The sequence below is a fragment of the Ixodes scapularis genome, unplaced genomic scaffold (assembly GCF_016920785.2).
Source record: "Ixodes scapularis isolate PalLabHiFi unplaced genomic scaffold, ASM1692078v2 PGA_scaffold3__209_contigs__length_174095766, whole genome shotgun sequence".
NCBI lineage: Eukaryota > Metazoa > Arthropoda > Arachnida > Ixodida > Ixodidae > Ixodes > Ixodes scapularis.
Genome location: NW_024609868.1, coordinates 15,437,915 through 15,459,593, shown reverse-complemented (window position 1 = coordinate 15,459,593; position 21,679 = coordinate 15,437,915). Strand labels below are relative to the sequence as shown.

General features: G+C 46.6%; 1 protein-coding gene across 1 annotated transcript in view; it reads left to right on the top strand.

Annotated features, from left to right (window-relative positions):
• Positions 1-21,679, top strand: part of LOC115328408 (protein ced-11-like) — a 68,432-nt gene that overhangs the window by 45,632 nt on the left and 1,121 nt on the right. The window contains exons 10-13 of the mRNA XM_040205778.2: positions 15,200-15,342; positions 17,935-18,154; positions 18,274-18,429; positions 20,581-20,667. Of these exons, the coding sequence (XP_040061712.1) occupies positions 15,200-15,342; positions 17,935-18,154; positions 18,274-18,429; positions 20,581-20,667 (606 nt within the window). The remainder of the gene's footprint in view (positions 1-15,199; positions 15,343-17,934; positions 18,155-18,273; positions 18,430-20,580; positions 20,668-21,679) is intronic.

The window sequence follows — 21,679 nt, the reverse complement described above, 5'->3', positions numbered from 1 at the left end:
GCGGTTTTTCGGGGACTGCTTGGGGGCTCCGTGCCGCGCGCAGTTTCGGGTATCGTTTTCCTAGATTTGATATGACGAGCGATTACTGTCTGGCGTAGAAGCCGTGTAACTAAGATAAGTAATACATCTTTTCCTGTTAAATCTGCGTTTATTTACACTATGTACAGTTTAAGCCGAAAAGAAGCTAGCCATTGCTTATGGCGTTTTGGAATCAGACTGTCCCTGCTATCGCGGGTGCGCGCGTGCTTTTCTTGAGCCTCGTCTTGCTTGACCGCGATATATATCATATCCCCCTTCTTGATTAACACCCATTACATAGTCTTTAAAGTGTGCTGGCTGCTTAATCTGGCGACCCCCTCGGGTAGTCCTTGAACCGGGGTCTGCCTCGACGTCCGCGTTGTCGTCCACGGTGTCTCTGTCCTGGACGTCCGTATTATTCTCCACGGTATCTCTGTCCTGGACTTCAGCATTATTGTCCACGGTGCCTCTGTCCTGGACGTCAGCATTATTGTACCCGGTGCATCTGTTCTCGGGCTGTGTCATTTGTGACTCGTCTATGTCCTCCGTGGCTGGGTAGATTAAGAATGGCGAAGCTTTTTCTTTGCCCTCTAGAGTTTCCAAGTGTGATCTTCTGGGGCGAATATGATCAACGTGTCGACGCTGAATTTTTCCGTCCTCCGTTCTTGTTTGAAATGATCGAATACCTAGCGGTTTCATGATTACCGGGGTAACCCATGTTGGTCTTCCACCGAAATTTCTCACGTAGACGGTTTGGCCTGCCGAGTAATCTGCCATTACTCCGTCCATCGGATCTTCTCGGTCTTCGCTGGTCGACGAGCTTTGATTCATGAGATCGAAAGGTGTGGTGATCCGTCGGCCGAACATTGCTTCGACCAAAAAAACTAAAAAACTGCTCCGACTTTACTCAACAAGATTAACAATTTAATTTTTGATCATTATGATTCCCGGCTTTTGGAATATTTTTGCGAACATTGCTTCGGCGGGTGTTTTCCCCGTCGAGGTTGAAACTGTAGTATGCTGCCTGAACAAAAACCTGGCGATCCTGCACTGGATAGTTCCTTCCTTGAGTTTCAGGAGGGCCTTTTTTGTTTTGCCCACCATACGCTCCGCTTGCCCGTTTGTGGCCGGATGATATGGGGCGCCGGTGTAGTGTTTGATGCCGTTTCTCGCTAGGAACTCATTCATTTCGTTCGACACGAAATTTGGCGCATTGTCGGAGAAAAGGATTCTGGGTACTCCAAAAGTTGCAAAGGTGGAGCGAAGAACGTCGATGATGCGTGTAAACGTCGTGGAGTGCATCGGCTTCACCTCCAACCGCTTCGAGTAAGCGTCGACGACGATGAGGTACGATATCCCGTCAATCGGTCCGGCGAAGTCTATGTGAATTGTCTCCCAGGGTCGAGTGGCAGGTGACCAGTCAGGCGTTGGTACCGTAGACTTGGCCCGATGATGTTGTTGGCACGTCTCACACGCAGCTGCTGTTGCTTCGATGTCTGCGTCAAGCCTCGGCCACCAGAAATGGCTCCGAGCAGTACTTTTCATGGCAACAATACCCGGGTGGTTGGCATGCAGCATTTTCAAAGCTTGCTCGCGTGCTGCTTGTGGTAGAACAACACGTGCCCCCCACGTCACACTGCCGTTGTGTGTTGCCAACTCGAGTTCTCTGCGCTTGTACGGTGCAAACTCGTCTCCTGTCCAGTTTGTGGTGGTTCCGTCTTGTAGTCCTTGGTAGACTTTTGACAAAACGGAGTCTTCCTTCGTCAGACGCGCAATGCGTTGACCCTTCAAGGGTGGGCACTCCATTGCTTCGAGCATAAGTACATCTCCTGGTGGTGCGGCTTCGTCCTTCATAATATCCAGTGGTAGACGGCTGAGTGCGTCCGCGTTCTGGTGCGCCTTGCCTTGTCGGTAACGCAACTCGTAGTCGTAACAGCCAAGTAGAAGGCACCATCGGGTCATGCGTGGTGACAGCATTACCGGAATCTGTCGACCTTGGCTCATTATCCCCAGAAGTGGCTTGTGATCGGTGTACACGGTCACTTGTCGCCCGGCGACGTACTGGTGGGAATGTTTCATGCCGAAGATGATGGCTAGTCCTTCCTTATCCAGCTGAGCGTAATTACATTCGCTTTTGCCCAGTGTTCTGGATGCGTAGGCAATTGGAGCTTCTTCTCCGGCGTCGTCCAGCTGCGACAGAACTGCCCCAACACCGTATGGTGATGCGTCGCAAGACAAAACAAGTTTCCGCTTGTCGTCATAGTGAGCGAGCAAAGGAGCTGAACTAAGCAGCACCTTCAGCTCTTTGAAAGCGTTGTGCTCTTCGTTCCCCCAGTGCCACTTGGCGTCTTTGTCAAGCAGTCGATGCAGCCTTTCGGCGGTGGATGCCCTGTTCCGCAGAAGACGACTGTACAAGCTCAGCATTCCAAGAAAGGCTTGCAGCTCCTTTTTGTTGCTCGGTTCCGGGGCTTCCGTGATGGCCTTTACCTTCTCGGCGGTTGGTCTCACTCCATTAGCGTCAACGTGGTAGCCTAGGAATTCTATCGCTGGAACCCCGAATTTGCATTTGGCTTGGGAGACCCGAAGTCCGGCTTCCGCGAGGCGTTGAAGAACGGCTTTCAAGCGTTCTAAGTGTTGCTCTTCAGTTGCCCCTGTGACCATTATGTCGTCAAGGTATGCTCCCGTGCCTTCGATGCCTGACAACAGCGTGTCCATGAACTGTTGAAACAGCAAAGGCGCAACCGAAACTCCAAAAGGAACTCGTTTAACGCAAAAGAGCCCCATCGGTGTCGTTACAGTCAGTAACTCTGCTGTGGCGTCGTCCACTCGCAATTGCTGGTACGCTTGTTGCAGATCTATCTTCGAGAAGATCTTTCCTCCCCGTACGATGGACAACAGGTCTGGTGCTGTGGGAAGCGGATATGCGTTTGCCTTGAGTGCTGGGTTGACCGTGCACCGATAGTCCCCACAAAGCCGTAGTGTACCGTTCTTTTTTCGGACGATGACTAAGGGTGTTGTCCAGGACGACGACTTTACCGGCTCCAAAATGTTCTGGGCCTGAAGCTTGTTCAGCTCTTCATGTACTGCTGTTCGCAGAGCGAAAGGCACAGGTCGACTCTTCAGGAATTTCGGAGCTACGTCCTGCTTGAGGCCTATGTGTAGCGGTTCGCCGAGATGACCATCGAGCTATCCTTGGAACACTTGCTCATGGGCTCTTCGTAGATCTTCCAGGGTTGTTGAAGACATTGAGTATACGCCGGAAACCTGGATGTTCAACGCAGGAAACCAGTCCCGACCAAGCAGACTTGCTCCCTTTCCGTTAACCACGTTGAGGTCCAGACGAGCGTCTTTGTCCTTGAATCGTACGTTGACCGGCACCTTGCCAGCCAGTTGCATCTTGTCTCCAGCCCAGACGCACAAGGAGAGGTCGCAAGGTTCTAGCTTAGGAGGTCGTCCCTGCCAAAGACGTTTGTATGTTTCGGAGCTGATTATGGAGTGGGAAGCTCCGGAATCCACTTCCATGTCGAGGTGTCGTCCGTTCACGAGCAGCTCCGCGATGACCCGCGAGGTGTCTCCCTGGGTAACGCTGTTGACAGCAAAAAGATCACCATGCGTCTCATGCTCTGTTGCGTCCGCGTGATGCGTGCGACGCTTCGATTCCTCTTGGGACTTGCGCTGGGCTCTGCGTTTGAAGCAGGCCTCTTCCAGATGACCTTTCTTGCGGCAAAATGTGCAAGTTGCTTTGATATGCTTGCAGACATCCGGCGAGTGCGAGCCTGTGCAGCGGAAACAAGGTTTCTTCGCCGTTTTTCCGCCCTTGGAGGTCTTGACTGTGGAGGTGCTCTGGACCTTCCCTTCTTTTTCACCTTGAATGTGACGTTGCTGGCTGGCAGCAGACTCGGTAGCCAAGGCAATCGCGTAAGTTCGGTTGAAGGTGATGTGACGTTCGACGAGCAAGCGTTGCTGTAGGCGTGAGTCCTTAATGCCACAGATGAAACGGTCACGGAGCATGACATCTAGTGGCAGAACGGTAGAAAATTCAGTTCCTGGTGTTTGTGCGGCCTGGGCCGCTTGTGTCACCTCGCTGGACGAAGTAGCGGTTGTAGCCGTAGTAGTCCTGGCCGGTACATTAGTCACCGTTCCGAAGTCGCGGTCCGCTGCGATCTTGCGGAGGGCGGCGACGTAATCAGAGATGGTCTCTGCCGGTGCTTGGTTTCGCTGATGGAACTTGAAACGGCTGAGCAGTTGAAACGGCTGAGCGGCTTCGGGTCGTAGTGTTCGTTGAGGAGTTTCACAATTTCTCCAAACTCGACTTCCGAAGGCTTTCTCGGAGCTAGTAGAGCCCGTACGGTGTCGAAGGTCGACTCACCGCATGATGTGAGCAGAACTGCTCGCTTCTTCACGGGGTTAATTATGTCCTTGGCTTCGAAGTAGAACTCAAGGCGTTCCAACCATGAACTCCGGTTTCCTCCGGGGTTAAATGCCGGAATTTGTCCGTGAGAGCCGCAGTCTTCCATCTTCAGGGTTCGCGAAAGTCCCTCGTCGCCAATTAATACATCTTTTCCTGTTAAATCTGCGTTTATTTACACTATGTACAGTTTAAGCCGAAAAGAAGCTAGCCATTGCTCCTGGCGTTTTGGAATCAGACTGTCCCTGCTATCGCGGGTGCGCGCGTGCTTTTCTTGAGCCTCGTCTTCGTCTTGCTTGACCGCGATATATATCAATATGGGTTTCATGTTAAAATATACATACATCCTAAGAAGTCTGGAACATCTGCTTTTCCGCAAAGCACTTGGGAAAGCCAAACGCAACAACCTATATGGGGGCAGCTTAGCCAATGAAGAGACAAAAAATATGTTTAGACATAAAAAATATATATATATATATATATATATATATATATATATATATATATATATATATATTCGCTGTGAATTCGAGCATGACGCTTCACCATGCTGGGTACCACAGTTTGCTGAGAAGCAAAATAGTTTGCGCTGGTGTACTTAGCTCAGTGAAACGTCATGCTCGAGACCGGATCGAAGACTGTTATTTTTTAACGTTTAACGTTTTTTGCCTAGGCATTTCGTAAAGCTTGGAAAGAAGCGTGGCCGCGAGGCTCGACACTGATTGGTTGACGTGTGGGAGAGGAGGAGTGAGGTGCTCGACGCTGATTGGTTAACGGGGAGCTCAAGTGACCAGAGGGGTAGGCGAGGAGGAGCTCGACCACATGTGCGCACTGAGGGAGAGGAGCTCGCTACTCGCGGGTATGGAATGCTCTGGAAGATTATAATGCAATTAAATGCAAAGGTGCAAGCGAGCTGGACAAGAGTGACGAAAATAATCCCGGGAGGAGGAGAACAAGAGGGACAAAGGATCATAACTTTAAATTGCAAGCTTCACCCCTGTTGGTGGTAGACTGGTGGCAACTGATAAAACCCGTTTGCTCTACTGACGTATAACCCTTGGCTAGCTCAGTTGGTAGAGCGCTCCACCTGTAATGAAGAGGTCCCGGGTTCGCTACCCGGACCCGGCGGATTTTTTCGATCGCGCACCGTCACCTAGCTGTGTTTGGAGATTTGTGTTTGTCCTTTGTCCCTCCTGTTACCCGTCTCCAGGGATTATTTTCGTCACTCTGGAAGATCGCCAGGTTTATTAGACCGATTAGCGGTAGTATCGCTTTATTCTAGGAACAATTATATCGAGTGTACACAAGGTACTCGTTAAACTATCTGGTGAAGAGCGCCGTGAACGTAGGCGTCTAGCTTCTGGGAACTCAGAGTATCGCTATACGTTTTGTGATGATAGTAGAACGTTTCACGTACGGAACTTGCGACACATTTGCGATACATTTTTTAGGTCTAGATGTATAGTTTCAGCCTCGCCACTCGCCCAGCTGCCCCTGCATGTTGCAGCGATTGGTTCTCCCAAGCACTTTGAGGGAAAGTAGATGCTTCAGGTTCCTGAGAGTGTATGATACGGCGTCAAGTTCGTCCGTTCTTTTTGCACGTCGTGCGTTTGCTTTTTATGTTTACCCTCGAGATGCGCCCGTGTTGCTTTTGTTCTCCCCCGGACCTCAACCTACCAATCACGGCGCTTGCTTGGCAACCTCGTCACCGCGCGTTCCCTGCGAATTCTCTACGCTGCCCTTTGATTGGTGTTCCTCTCCCGGCGCTCCGATGCGCCAAGGACGCATTTTGGAACGCTTGCGCGCCGTATAGTCAAGAAACGCTGGTCGTACACTCTAAAAAAAAGTCTGTGCGTCTACTTTCACGCACAACGCTCGGAGAGCCAATCACCGCAACTTACAGAGGCAGCTCAGCGAATGACAATGTCAAAACATATGTTTAGACCCCCCCCCCCCCCAAAAAAAAAAAACGAAACGCATTCTGAGTTGTGACATTAAGCAATGCAAGCGTGACGTTTTGCATTGCTTAATGTCACAACTCAGACTGCGTTTCTGTTTTGTCTACACGTATGTTTCAGCATCGTCATTCGCTGAGCTGCCTCCATAAGTTGCGGTGATTGGCTCTCCAAGTATTGTGCGTGAAAGTAGACGCACAGACTCTTTTTAGAGTGATAGCGAGACCTCTTATTATCGCTTGGCAGCAAATACGATTGCGCCATCCAAACAACCGGTGGAATTTGCTCGTGCGCAGGGCAGGGCTAAGTCGTGCTATGTGCCCGACGATGACCTGTTACACGGCAAAATTTACTGTCGGTTACATCGACCAGTGACGGACGAATCAGCTCGCGATTCTGACTACGAACGTCGCGCGTCCACCGCGCTACGCCAAGAGGATTACGACAGTCGATGAAACTTGCATTATATTTTATCGTACACACAAATACGCACACAGACACGTCAACGACAAAGCGCACGCACGGTAAAAGAAACAACACACAACAAGAGCAAGGAGGATACTTTCATAAAGTCATCCGGCTGAACCGTTCACGCACATATGCTTCCGCGATCTGATATTGTGCGGTTTCAGAATAACGTACGCAAACGGTTTGCGTACGAAAAGCGTCGTCGCCAGTGCGAATGTGCCAAACGCTACGAGCGTTTTGAACTTTGCGTGCGTTATACTAAACTTCGTCCACCCTTAAGCTGAGACTAGAAGCTCCGCCTTCAGCGCGAGCTTTCTGTCCTTGCTAACACTAGAGGGAACTCGCAGGCACGCGCAACCAAAGCACTGCGGAAGCCAGCAAGCTCGCGCTGAAGGCGGAGCTTCTAGTCTGAGCTTTAGGGATAAGCGGAGGATAGCGTGCGCTATTTTTCGAAAATTGCGTGCGCACGCAACGAGTTTTCGCGCACCTCCAAAAAGGACTGGGCATGCGCGAGCAGATGGCTAAAGCCAAAACAGGCCAAGACGAGCGAAGTTAGAAAAGGGCAGCTCCCAGGACCGTAGCTGAGGCCACTTTGGCGTTGGTCGTGAGCGCGACGTCGGCGGCACCCTCGCGACTGCGATGTGCAATACAAGACGACATTGCAGTCTTACGGGATGTGCACGCCACAAACTGCTTGGAAGACCCAGCAAGGTGGGCAACGATCGCCGGCAACTTGCTCCTTCCGATGCGCGAACGTTTCTCGGCCAAGGAACGGTGTGCGACTGTCAGTACACGAGACCTTTCTTGCCGAGATGACGCAATCGGACACTCGTGTGTGAAGGTCATTACACGAAACCCCTCTTGTCGATTCGAGGCAAGGGGACACGACCGGCAAAAATTTAACCAAAAAAACTTTTTTTTTCTTTTCCAAGTACAGAATTCGGTGATTGAAAGAAAAATTGCTATTGTATCTTGGTGGCGTGGTTGCAAGCACGCTCTTAGGATTTTACGTTGCTGCCGAGAAACGTTATTCTAAAACTCTCGCGTAGCAAGCGCTACATTGAGAGCTTGCGTGGGCTAAAATTGCGTACGTTATTCTAAAACTCCCTATAATACAATGAAAACTTACAAAAAGAAGGGTGCGGCTTCTAACGTTCACGACCCTTGCTTCGTCATTCGTTATTTGGCATTGTTATCGGCTAATACTGCACACCCATTGGCTACGATGCGACAATGAGTTGCTCCCGGCTTTTTTTATATTAAGTTGAGGGTGCTTCAGTTTCCTTTATGAATTTAAGAAGGGGCTTACGCTTATTTACCGGGCATGCAGCATGCCTCCATGTCTAAGAAAGGGAATAATTAAACACTCACGTTTCGCTTCAGTAGTTTCCTATTCGAAGGATGCTTGTTCACGTTCTTCAGTTTCGTTGCATTCGGTCGATTCTCGTACAAAAGATACCGGTAAAAACTGCGATTTAGCAGCCTACAACAGCGATCAAATGTCGACTTAGCCGCTCGGAGTGCCCCGGAAACCTATAGACAACGAGGCGGAGACGGGAATCGACCGAGACGCCGAACGGAACGAGCTTATCAAAGAAAACACTTCGTCCTTCCTGGCACTGGGCCACGTGAAACGATGGGTCTGGCCTCGCGTGCCTTCTCGTACGTCTTATCTTCTTGGAGACGCAATCGACTCGAACAACGAGCGAAACTGGAAGAAGGCGTGATTTATCGTAACCGTTGTTCAATCATGGCAGCATGGTATTATATTGGTAAGGCACTATCAGCACTAGGGACAGCGTCAATGGCGTACCAACTTGTTTTTGAGTGGGGAAGCAACGTGGCACTTCTTGAAAATTGAAAGTGTATTACAAATCAATACGCAAGTTGAACTTCCTAAAAACAACAAAATGCTAAATCGACTTAAAGGGAAGCTGAAGAGGTATTTTGAATTTGGAGAAACCGTAAAAGTTTAAATCTGTGTTCATATGCCGACGATGACTTCACGACGACTTTGACAAATAATAGGCGACAGAGAGGCTCACCGCAGGCCATGCGGCAATCCCTGCCTGTTTTTTTTTTTTTTTGTTTTTTTCCAAAGTAAAAATGTTTTTTGTTTACTTTTAGGCGAATTCAAGGGCGATAATCGGAATCACGAGGCAAAAAACTCCAGGAGTCTGCTGTAAACTCAATTATTTTTTTTAATGGTTTCAGCTTTCTTTATAAAGAGCCCGGGGATTCCAACACAGGCTTAAAAACTAGCGTCTAGTAAGCAACCAGTGGTCAAAATGTCACAATTTCAGTTTTGCAAACACAAACATTTCATGTCCTTATAGTATATTTATTAGTTCAGAGTTATTAAAATATTTCTTTTTACTTTTCTTTATTGTAGCTTGTCACAAAACCAACTCGAATCACGGTAACCTCTGAGAGTCAGCTCGACCTTGTACTCGACCTTGTGCTCGAACTTCTGAGAATGGGCGCCTAATCCCATCTCTTCTCTAACCGATCTTTCTGGTATCATTGATCACTGTTTGCTTCACTTTAACCTCAACAATTTTTGTATCTCTTTCTAAAAAAAAAAAAAAAGCTTTTTTTTTTCTTTTATCATGGGAAAGCTAACTTTGACGCCATAAATAGCGAGCTATTTGTCTTTTTATATTTTTCTCTCCAGCTTCTCTGAGCGCACGGTAAAGCTTATTTAAATCGTGTTCAAAAAAAAAAAAAAAGAAAGAAAAGAAAGTTAATTCATTTATCATTTCCTTCATTCCAAGGAGATATATTGTTTCTAACTCTATATTAACATGGTTTAACGTAACCTAGACTTTGGAATAAAAAAAAAAGCAACAAAAAAGAAACGCTTTTTTGCATTGCGAAGCATACCGATAATGCCGAGCGCTGTACAGCGCACCAAAATGTCGCCGCTTCTTATAAAGAGGTCATACAAAACGCTAAACACACCTTTTTTTTACCCAGACTTTCCCTGGTTTTGTGTAAACGAGTGCTAAAAAAGTTTTGGTGCGTCGTGCATGGCAGCAAAAAAACAAGCTACTTCGCTGTTTGACTAAGATGGTTCTATTGTCTCCAATCGTTACTGTGTAAGAATACTAAACGATGTACTTTTAGGATAGTTTCTCTGATGATGTTGACTCATCTCTTGCTTTTAACCCAGATCATGCTTTTTCTTCCCTGTGCACCCATTTCAGTTTGATGTTAACCCTGTAATGCCGAGCGTATCATATCCGATACGGTCCATTTAGACAGTTTTGTTGATTTGTTGATTGATAATCATATTGCGGTACTGGTAGCATTAATAATACCAGCTGTCTTAAAATACAGAAATGTTTAGTGCTTTTTGTTTTAAGATTTGTGAGCAGTCCCTTCCTACTGGCGTACTTCCAAAAGACTGGAAAACTGACAAGGTGGTCCCACTACGCAAATCCGGTGATAAGCACTGTCCCAACAATTATAGACTTATTTCCTTGATTAGCATTGCCTGCAGAGTTCTAGAGCACAGTATTTATCCCCAGTTGGTAACATTTTTTACTTCAACTCCTCCTTTTCATCTTCACAAGATGACTTTCATAAATCTTTCTTCCGATAAACGCAATTTCCGGTCTTCACTAACTATTTGTTTTCAGTTCTTGACCTCGGATCTGAGGATGACTGTTCCTATTTTCTTCCTCGACTTTTGCAAAGCCTTCGATAAAGCTTCCCACAACTTGCTGCTCCCCCCCCCCCCCTCCCTTCCTCCCCCCTCATGTACTAATGCGGATTAAATGTTTTCTATTTCTAACAAACCGCTTTCAGTTTGTAAATGTAAATTATTCTAATTTCCGCACGAGTCCTGTTACGTCTGCTGCCACTCAACGTTCCGTCTTGAGACCTCTACTATTCTCGTTTATATTAACAACTTTCCCCTGTGTATTTTATCGAGCCTTAATTTTTTTTTTTCGGATGATTACGTTTTTTTTTTTAATTAATAATATTTCTGATTCCCTGATTCTTCAGAATGACTTGAATGCTACATCTGCTTGGTGTCGGGAATGGCACACGACCCTTAACACTTACAAATGCCAAACAATGAGAGTTTCACGTTGTAACACATCTCAAGTTCCACTTACTACCTTAGTGACATTCTTTTGCTTTCTACGACTTCCTATAAATATCTCAGTGTATACCTTACTTCCGGCATATCTTTGCAAACGCACATTAATAACATTCTTGCTAAGGCCGATTCTATGCCAGGCTAGCTAAAACGAAATTTTCCTGTCTCCCTTCTTTTCAAATCTCTAGTTCGCTTGAAACTAGAATCTGCTGCTGCAATCTGGAATCCTGGTTAGGCCGCACTCACAGCTAACCTGGAGTCACCTGAAAATGGCGGCGGTCGTTTTATACTCAGCAAAACTATCATCGTTCAGCCAGTGCTTTATCCATGAAAACTAACCTCTCTTTACTTCGTCTTTCATTGCGCCGTAGATGACTCCGGTATTTTTTTTTTTTTTTTTGCAATTACGTGCACCAAAGGTCTTCGCGTTGTGTACGTTACTCATCTGGAGCACACCTAAGTTCCAGTGATTCCGTAGCGATTGACAGAAACGTTTGTTTGCCCGGCGATGTCACACGGGCCCAAGCATTTGGCGTGATGTCCCGACTGGAATCAAAACTTTCAGCGAAACAATTATATGTAAGCTCCGCAAACGTTTCTTTTGCCTACAAAAAAAAAAAAAAACAACCACGATTGTGCGTGTGTGGTTTTGTGTCACAAGGTACAGTTAGCCAGAAAACAACAACCTAATCCCGCCTAAAGAGACCATGAAAATATTTTTCAACCTGTTCCTCCTGAGCTTTCCTCCTCAACTCAAAAGCTAAATGAGAAATAACGTGGGCGTCGCTTAGTATTTAACCAAAAGCAATTACTCCATGCTTCCAACGTTCTTTCTAAGCACACCATGGAACTAGTCATTCGCAAGCGATGATAAGCGCCGTCACAGCACTCATTGGCCACGAACGCGAATCCAAATATTCGTCGACGGATGGAATGTTGACGAGCGCACACGTCCGAGTGACGCAGTGCTCGTGTCCCATGCTTGAGCTGGGGTCGGCTGACATGCTTTGGGTAGAGTCACTAAATAAAGCTACGCTTTCAGAGTACCGAAACTCCTAAACTACGCGTCTGAAGCGAGTCAGGCGCCGCCATCTTGGGTCCACGCGCTGATGGAGGAGTGGCGAGCTGAGCCAAGCCGTGATGTAGCCGTCGCCTGCGCCAGCTGCTGTAGCCACAGCTGTGGCAGCGAATCAAGGTCGTGTTGTTCGTATCTCGACGTAATAAAGAAAAAAATGCATGCTGAGCAACGGACTTCAGCGTGCACGCGCAGTAAACAGTAAACCAGCAGCGGGCAGCGGATCGCAGGACCCAAGATGGTGGCGTTTAAAAAAACGCGATGATGATGATAGTGATTCACGTGACTGCCGCTGTCCAATGATGCCGTAGTGAACAAGAATATTGTTGAATGGAGCGACTGTATTGTCGGCAAAATTCCAAGCAAAAGGAATGCGGTACTCTGAAAGCGTAGCTTATTTAGTGACTCTAGCTTTGGGTACCGCGCGGATGTATATCACATTGACAAGGCGGAGGGCTTTCGAAGGAAGAGAGGCACCAAATAGTCCGCTATATTTTCACATTTTCGTACCGAGAAGCACGCTAATGACTTTTGCAACCCGCTTTCTTTTGACCCACTAAACGTCGATTAGTAAAATCTAGGGTTGGACGTCGCTTTGTAAAGTTTTATTCCGATTAATCGCCACCCTTTAATCTATAAATTATTATAATTTTATTGTCGGAGACGCTGACGAATGCTTGCGCCTGAAACGTCCCTTGTTTCCTTTCCCCTTCTTTTTGCACGTTCTATCTCTCACTCTTTTAGTTTTGTGTCCACTTTTATACCTACTGAGAACCAATCTACACAACCCTTTAAACCCAGCATCTGCTTATGGACAAATGTTTGACGGTCGGGACGGGACACCGTTCTGAACGGACATCCGTGCACGCCTATAGGGAGCATTCACTGGACGCCATATTTGTGGGTGCTGTTTAGAGCGCATGCTCAGAATGGGCTCGCATACTAAGCTGCTGAGACAGGCAATCTTGATGGTGCAGAATGCACGCTGCAAAAGAGCTATGGAAGCTCGCCGTCAGCACGCGTTCGGCAGTCGCGCACAACAGCTATGGCCGCCAGTGAATACTCCCTATATAGTGTGCTGTAAAACTCACCGACTTCAACGGATTTTTCACAAACCCTCGAGTAGAATGGCAAAGAAGGGCACAAGGTCAATGCTTTGAATAGTTTTTTTTTTTTTTTTTGAATGAGCGCTTGTGTTTTAAATGAACGTCTCAAAACCAGAAGCGCGGGCTAGCGCGCGCTTGTAGTTTTAGCAGCAGTCTTAACCTAAATGAACACTGCAAGGGGAAAAAACAGATTTCTTAAATTAAATCATTTTTTCTACGGAATGTTTTCTTTCGCGCACTATTTACGCTGTTAGAAGCAATTTAGGTGAAAAAGGGTTGAGGTCGCAGCCTGCTAAGCTTCGCCCCGTGCTTACAAGGTGCCTACACCTCTCATTGGCTGGAGAGATGATTGACGTGTAAAAGGTTCAATGTAAATGTGTATCTCTGTGCCATAATAGTATTTTAATCGACTATTTTTTTTAGAGCGCAGCTCTAAAAAATTGTATTTTTTATTGTATTTTGTATTTTTTTGTATTTATTTTTTGTATTTTTTATTGTATTTTCGGATTCGGATATTTTCGGATTTGTATTTTGTAAAAATACAAAAAATTGTATTTTTTATAGTATTTATTGTATTTTCGGAGGTCTTCAGCCCGAAGTCGATGTCCAGCAGATGCTGAGGACCGTCGACGCCTGGCCATTATGGACACGGCCTTGTCGTGTTCACTGTTTGTCTCGTGGCGTAACTTTAAGAGTTTCCAATCTTTTGTTCACAAGGTCAACCTTGCACAAGCTTCAACGGTTCATTCAACGGTTCAAACCAAACCAAAACAAAACAAAACAAACAAACGCAAAACCAAAACAAACTATAATAGCTCCCTACTCAATAAATGGTACCCCGACAAGTACAAGCCAAACTGCAAGCTCTGCGGCGGCTACGCCAACCTCCGACACATGGTGTGGGAGTGCAGCAGGATCGACCGCAAGTCTCACCCCCTACTGGAGAAGATCGACAACCAGGAGAGCTGGGAAACCCTACTCCTCTGCTCCGACCCCTCGGTGCAGAACCAGCTAGTCCAGCTGGCCGAAGACGCCGCCAAAACCCAGAGGGTTCAGGCCGCCGTCTGAGGGGTGGCTGGCGGGGCGACCCTAGGGGTCTCCCGTTCAGTCATTAACACATGCTTGGGCAAATAAATATTGTTTACTACTACTACTACTACTACTAGAGCGCAGCTCTTAGGTGCCATTTCGATCTGGAAGAGCATCGTACCGGCGTGCGGTCGTGTATCACCACTGCGAAGAGCACGTTAAAGACCCCAGGTTAGCGGTTGTACCGCACTGGCTAAATTTCTCATCTGCAGCTGAGACACCAGACGCCCATTGAGGCAGACTAACTTCAGGCTGTATAAACATACACACACCAATTTTGCTTTGCTCAGCGTACCGCATTGAATGCACAAAAACAGTTCCCTAAACCCGTTTTTGCATACCCAATAGGGTAGGATGGGCCCTCCGGTACGAACTGCGCATGCGCTAAAACAGGAGATTCACCTATATGCAGTTCGTACAAGAGGGCCAATCGTACCACATTAGATGTGCCAGAACGGTTCCCTAAAAATCTCTATTGTCTGTTAATTTGATTGATATCGTTAGCTGGACTCTTCAAATAGTAAGCACAAGAAATACATACCACTCGACTGTGCTCAACAACAACCTTACTCGTGGGCGCTGGGGCTGTTATTCTATTAAACTGTTGCACTTGTTATCGCTGCCACGCAGCAGGTATTCTCTCTCTACTGCGAACTAGCTTGACCATACCTCGCCGAACTCATGAACTCACCGACCTCATAAACTCACCGGGCTCATAAACTCACACCCCTCACCGACCTCATGAACTCGCGGAACTCACGAACTCACGCACCCCCACCGAACTCATGCTCCTTACTCAACCTCAAACTTATGAGTTTTTGAGGCTTGCGAACTAACTCACCCTCACCTAACGTCGGATCGGCGAGGGTGAGTGAGGTGAGACAGTTCACTCAAGAGTGAGTTTTGCCGGGGTATACGCGTGACAGACACTTGGAGCCGGGCCCAAGGCCTAAGTGGTCGTCTTTCTGCCAGGATGCTGCTGATTCTGGAGGACGTGGACTACCAGAGAACCGTGTTGGACCAGCTGCGCGGACAGGTGCAGGAGGTGCAGAGGAAGCTCTCCCTGTCGCTCATCTACCTCGAGGCCCTGAAGCAGGTCTCGTCTTCGAAAAATGGTATACACCGCTCGCACACACGCAAAACAAAAACGGGAAACGTACGCGCTTAGCAATTTTCACGATGTAAAAACTTGCGCCAAAAAAATTGTAGATAAAAAAAAGACATATTTTTAAGGTGTCAGGAAGGCCGCGCCATATACTGCTGAACAAGACGCGAAGATAATGAGATGCAAAAGCGGTTTGTGACACTGCCCGAGCAAACTGTTCGAAAATTATTTTCGGAACTTCACTGCGAGGAAGAATGCCTTGTTACACTGGAAGCAGGAGCTGTTTTCTCCATATATTCGCGCGTTCTCCGAAATTGCATCTTGCTGGACGTTTTACAAATATCATTGAATGTCGTATTGAACGTGAACTCAAGTATATTTTATTTATTTATTTATTTTATTTATCAATACTGTCAGCCTTCTCTCGAAGGCTATTACAGCAGAGAGAGAAATAAAAGGGAAAAACATACAATCTTAACGTTTAACAGCAATAAGGACACACAAAATACTATTACATTTTCAAATAACAACAATCAACCACAATTTCTTTTAATTTGAAAACAGCTCTTCCAAGGAAGACTCAAAATAAGACGCGTCTGTTAAATTTATAACACACTCCCGGAGACTATTCCATTCTTCAATTGTTCGCGCGAAAAAAGAGTATCTAAAGACGTCTATTCTACTACAATAAGGATGGACCGTTTTCGTATGATTTAGTCGTCTTGATCGCTTATGCACTTCTTTCAGATACAATGCTGGGTCAATTTTTAATTGTCCGTTATAGAGGGAAAAAAACAACTTTAACCTTGCAATCTTCCGTCTAGTTTCTAGTGGCTGCAAGCCGCACTCACGGAACATTCTAGTTACAGAGTCTGTTCTTTTATACCTAGATAGAATAAAACGTACAGCCAACCTTTGAATCTTTTCTAATTTTTCTTTGTCAACTTTTTTGTTGGGACTCCATACCACACTGGCATACTCCAAAATAGGACGTACCATCGTTTTATAGGCAGTCAACTTTGCGTCTCTAGTAGCATGTTTTAATTTCCGTCGTACAAAACCAAGACTCCGATAGGCCGAAGAGGAAACATTTTCAATATGGGCCCGCCACTGTAGGTCATTTGAGATCGTGACACCAAGGTACTTGAAACTGTCCACATTATTCAAATTAACATCCCCCATATTGTAGGAAAATGTTAAAACGTTCTTCTTGTTTGTTATGTGCATGTATGCCGACTTACGAAAATTTATCTGCATTTTCCAATCATTACACCACTGCCTTAATATTTCCAAATTCCTGTTTAAGTTCATTTGATCGACGGAATTGTTTACGGGAGCATAAAATAAGCGGTCATCTGCAAAGAGCTTCAGTTGAGTTGGAGCTTGAATATAAGTAGCGATATCATTTATATAGATCAAAAACAACAATGGACCCAGGACTGAGCCCTGAGGGACTCCTGAGGACACAGGCAATGGCGCAGATAGACTTCCATTAATTTCAACTCTTTGACTTCGATTTGATAGATAGGCTTCAATCCAATTAATAATAATAGAACCTAGACCTAGTGCTTTTAATTTCCATATCAGTTTTTCATGTGGTATACGGTCAAACGCCTTTGAAAAATCGACGCAAATAACATCTACCTGTTGCTTATTATTAACGGCAAAAGAAAAATCATGAAACGTTTCTACAAGTTGGGTTACCGATGACAGGCCACATCTAAAACCGTGCTGGTGGGGATAGAACATGCCTCGGTCCTCTGGGAAGGTGAATATGTGTTTTGAAATAATATGCTTCATTATTTTGCAACAAATACTTGTCAAAGAAATGGGCCTGTAATTATCTACCCTGAGACGGCTTCCGTCTTTAAATGCTGGTACAACACAGGCAGATAACCATTCTTGTGGAAGAGTGTGCGTTTGTAATGATGTGTCAAAAATAATTTTAAGATAATGGGATAGCCACTCAGCATATCTTTTTAGAAATTCATTCGGTATTTTATCCGGTCCCGTTGATTTCTTCGTATCAAGAGATAACAACTTCGCGAATATTCCTGATTGGGTTATCACCACGCCCGGTGTGCTTATTTCGGTATTGTCGCTTGAGGCTTCACGCATGACATGTGACTCATGCGCTGAAAAAACTGACTGGAAAAAACGATTAAAGTGCCCTGCCATTTCTACATTGTCTGTAATAACTATATCACCGTAAACGATTTGTTCAATCGGCTCCTTTCGTCCCTTTAAAAAACGCCAAAACTTTTCGGGGGCAGTTATATAAAATTGTGCAGAGTTACTGAAAAAAAGCTTTCCTTTGCTTCTCTAAGTGCCGTTTTTAAACTGCTCTTTAAGACGTTCACGCTTTGTTTGTTATTTTTTCTATGCCTTCTGATTCATCGTTTCAAGTGAATTATTTCGCGTGTTATCCAAGGGTCAGTGACTCGTTTCAAGATAGAGTTCTACTTGTGTGCGATGTTTAGTTCAGTGGATGCATAGATATAGATGTAAGGTTACGCGTTTAGCTTCGCCCTTAATCAAGCTCTCAGCCACGTATACAAAGGCAGCTGCCGAGAATACATGTCGAGCGTCTGGGTGCGTGCAGACCCGACGTCGCTGAGCTCGATGCAGCAGCAGCAGACGACGCTGCACTACATCTCGCGCCAGTCGCCCTACCCGGGCACCAAGATCCAGCGGTTCCCGGTGCCCGACAAGTACGTGCCCTGGGAGGTGATGTGGCTCGACTACGAGCCGGTCGCCTACACGAGGCCGCGGGCCCAGTTCCCGGGACCGCTCCAGGTCTTCGTCGACGAGGACATCCTCCTGTAAGCAGCCTAAGATACACGGGGGCTTATTATGCCTCTCGTTTCTGAAACTGTCGTCGACTCTAGTACTCGCGAACCTCGGTGGCCCACTTCTGCTCTTCGTGCCTCGCTTTGTGCAGGCTGAGCGCGAAGGAGAACGTGCAGAGCGTGCCGACGCTCTCGTGGAACTGCACGTCCGTCTCGCCGGCGGGCGTCAGCATCGACCGGAAGTCCTGGATCGACGACGGCGACGGCGCCAACATCATCTACATGCTCGAGATGGAGGGGGTTCCCCGGTAGGTACGATGTGCGCCGCCCGGTGTGTGACTAGACGCATTCTAAAGAGCTTCGCACCGCCGCAGCATCACACCCTACCTTGAGAAAGAGCCGTTTCCTCAAGAGGGGTCCTTCCGTGTTTGTGCGTCAAGACACCCGTGTTCTCCTAATGCCAAAAGAAATGTTTCTGTCACTTTTAACGAGTTGTTCTGCAAACCGTGTTTTCTCGTAGCTTTGTTCTGCCAGATAAACATTGAGCAGACCCAGTTTGCAGGCAGCCCAAATGCTCGTTTTCAGCCACACCCAAACGCCAGAAATGGAAAAGAAAAATGAAAACCCAAAAACCAGTTAGGTTTTCAATTATGCAGGCGCAGTTCGCAGGCAGCCCGAATGCCCGTTTTTAGCCACACTCAAACGCCAAAAATAAGAAAAAAAAAATAGCTAGGTTTTTAATCATGCAGTACTTATTGCCTAAGAAAGAACTTCCCGTATTAAAAAAGAAACAACAACAAGAGCTGCATTTGTGACTTTTTTAGACAAAAATCAAAATATTAAGAAGAAAACAGAAACCGAACTTTAGAACTACACAGTAATGCACACCTAGTTTGTAGACCACCATAATCTTGAGCAAACTGAGAGCTTTTTCAAAAATTACATCATTTAATCTGCCCTAAGGACGAGAAAAGAATATGAAGTTGAATACAGAACGGCTACAAATGTTCACCGAGGCATATTTCAATGTGTGACACCAATGTTGCGAGCTGCACAATATGCGCAAATATGTGTTGAATCAACCTCACTTGGCTTTACTTTTCTTCGCGGCCACAATACACCATTCCACTAGGGAGAGTATAGAGAACAAGATTCCCTCTGTCCACTCAACCCTTCGCATCGTCTGCTGCGTAGACTGGGCAATACCAAACATCCAACTGACGTGCGAACACGGTTGAAAATCGCGTCATTTTGGCGATTTCGGGTGCAGATGCGCCGACATAGATGAGCAAGATAGCGTTCAATGTTATCTGAAAGAAGAGTTAGGGCGTGGGTGAGCTGCTGTATATTAAGCAACACAATAAAACCAGACACACGGAACAAGGACACACATAAGAGTGAGCAGAACGACACACTGAGACGGTGTTATCTGTGTCCTTCGCGTTCCGTGTCTCCGGTTTTATTATGTTGGTCAATGTTATACCAGAACAAAATTATAACCGGAAACAATGCTGCTGTCATTTGCCGTGCAAATAAGAAAAAAAGAAAGAAAAACGAAAGCAACTAAACTGTCTGTCCTCTAAGGCGAAAAGTAAATGCAGGTGCTGTAACTTCTTGCTAAGTAGAATTTGGACTGATATAAGCCTTTAGCAACTATAAAGTAAAAAATCTCGATAAAAAAGTTATCAACGATTGATTGGAATCTTTTCATTACGAGTCTCGGATGATGGAAGATGTCGAAAGTTCCTGCTTGATTTTGTTATTTCTTGCAAAGAGAAGGAGGCGTTAGCTTGCAGCAGCCCTTTTCGTCACCGACAAGTCGCTTGAAAACAGGCGCCTTTCCGTCATTTTATGATATAATTACCCAGGAACGACGCCAAGTGCAAAGGCTAGACAGCGCAATCGCTAGAAAATTTCTCTAGAACAGCTGAGGTGTTCAGCTTCGACAGCTACATAATTATAAAGGTGAAGGCGGCAAATGAGTACATTTTCATCCAACGACTTCTTTTGAACCAGAATATCAGGAGCGTCAGATAGAAAAAGCTCTATGTACACCTAAACACTTGTTATCAGTTGTGAGTGCAAAAGCATGCAAGCCGCTCGTCCGCTCCCTTTGTCATCTGCTGCGTACTTTTCGTCGCCGGTCAGCGCGCGTCCTCCCCTGGGCACGCTGACCTGGAGCGCGCTGATGGACACGCAGCGCCATGGGGTGAGCGGTAATGGAAACTGACGAGCGCAGGGGCCAATGGGAGCCCCGTCGACGCGCGCCAGCCAATGGAACCGAAGGCAAACTCCATCAGCTTTACTTCGCTCCTTTGGGATCGGGGAAACTAGGTGCCGTTTTCGCGCTTCAAACTGATGACGTCAGCTTGCTCCATAAGACAGTTAATGCTTTCGCATTAAAAACAAAGCGTAAATAATTGAGTTAGGGATTTTAAGTTTTGTGTCTACTTTGACAGGAATCCAGCCGGTCGCACGGGCCTCAAAGGAAAGGGCGCACTGCCACGCTGGGGTCCCAACCACTACGTCCTCTTTGTCATCAGCAGGTGGGAACCAGCTGTGCTCGTATTTGAGCAGTTTCTGATTCCCCTTGCCCCCTCTTTTTCTACACAAACGAAAAGAAGATTCGATAAGAAAAATAAAACCACTGACTATTATAGAAGAAATGAAATAATTTGCCCCCAAGGAGAGAGGAAGGTAGAAGTGCATCCAGCCGGAATCAATCGATGTAATACTGGTTTTTGTCAACTCGCCGCGTGTGAGATATCGAAGTCTTAATATGTTTATTCTTGGGCGGTGCGAAGTATATAGTCGGTGATAGGTTAAGAGTAAAGTGTGTAAGGATCATGGCCACGAGGGGGCCGGACATGGTCCCGCAGGGGGCCAAGTGAGAAGAGGAAAACGGCGTGGGGCAGAGCTCGGGCAGCGAGCTCGCGGATGGTTGGCGACGGAACGGTAAAAGACAAGGCGTTGTCTCCAAATCGTCCAACTGTGAGACAGTAGATCCTTCGTACCTTGCGTTGTGTGATCTCCTTCGGGGTGGTCGAGGTGGGGCCTGATCGGGCGGCGGCTAAAGTGGACACCCAGAAGTGCAAGCTCCTTCCACCTCTTTCCACTTTGGCATAGCGAACACCGGAGAAGAGGCAACCTCCTTTCTAGCGTTCGCTCTGCTAAGCCGGAAAGAGGTAGGTGAAGCTTCCACTTTACTCTTAACCTGACCCTGACTAGAGTGATTACTACAATGCCCTTTTAATTCTAAAAGAAAAACAGCAGAAAAAGTGGCGATGGCGTGGTTTGTTCTATTGTATCCCGCTTTGTACACAGCGCGACCCTGCAAGTATACGAACAAGGGATCTCATGTCTTTTCCTGTTTACCTTATAAAATTACATCTATTTCTTAGGAAAAAAATTTAAAAAAGGATCGAGGTACACTTAAGCATTTCTTATGAGTTGTGAATGCGAAAGCTCGCAAGCCGCTCGTCCGCTCCTTCTTCCGTCTGCTGCGTACTTTTCGTCGCCGGTCAGCGCGTGTGTCCCCTGGGCACGGTGACCTTGGAC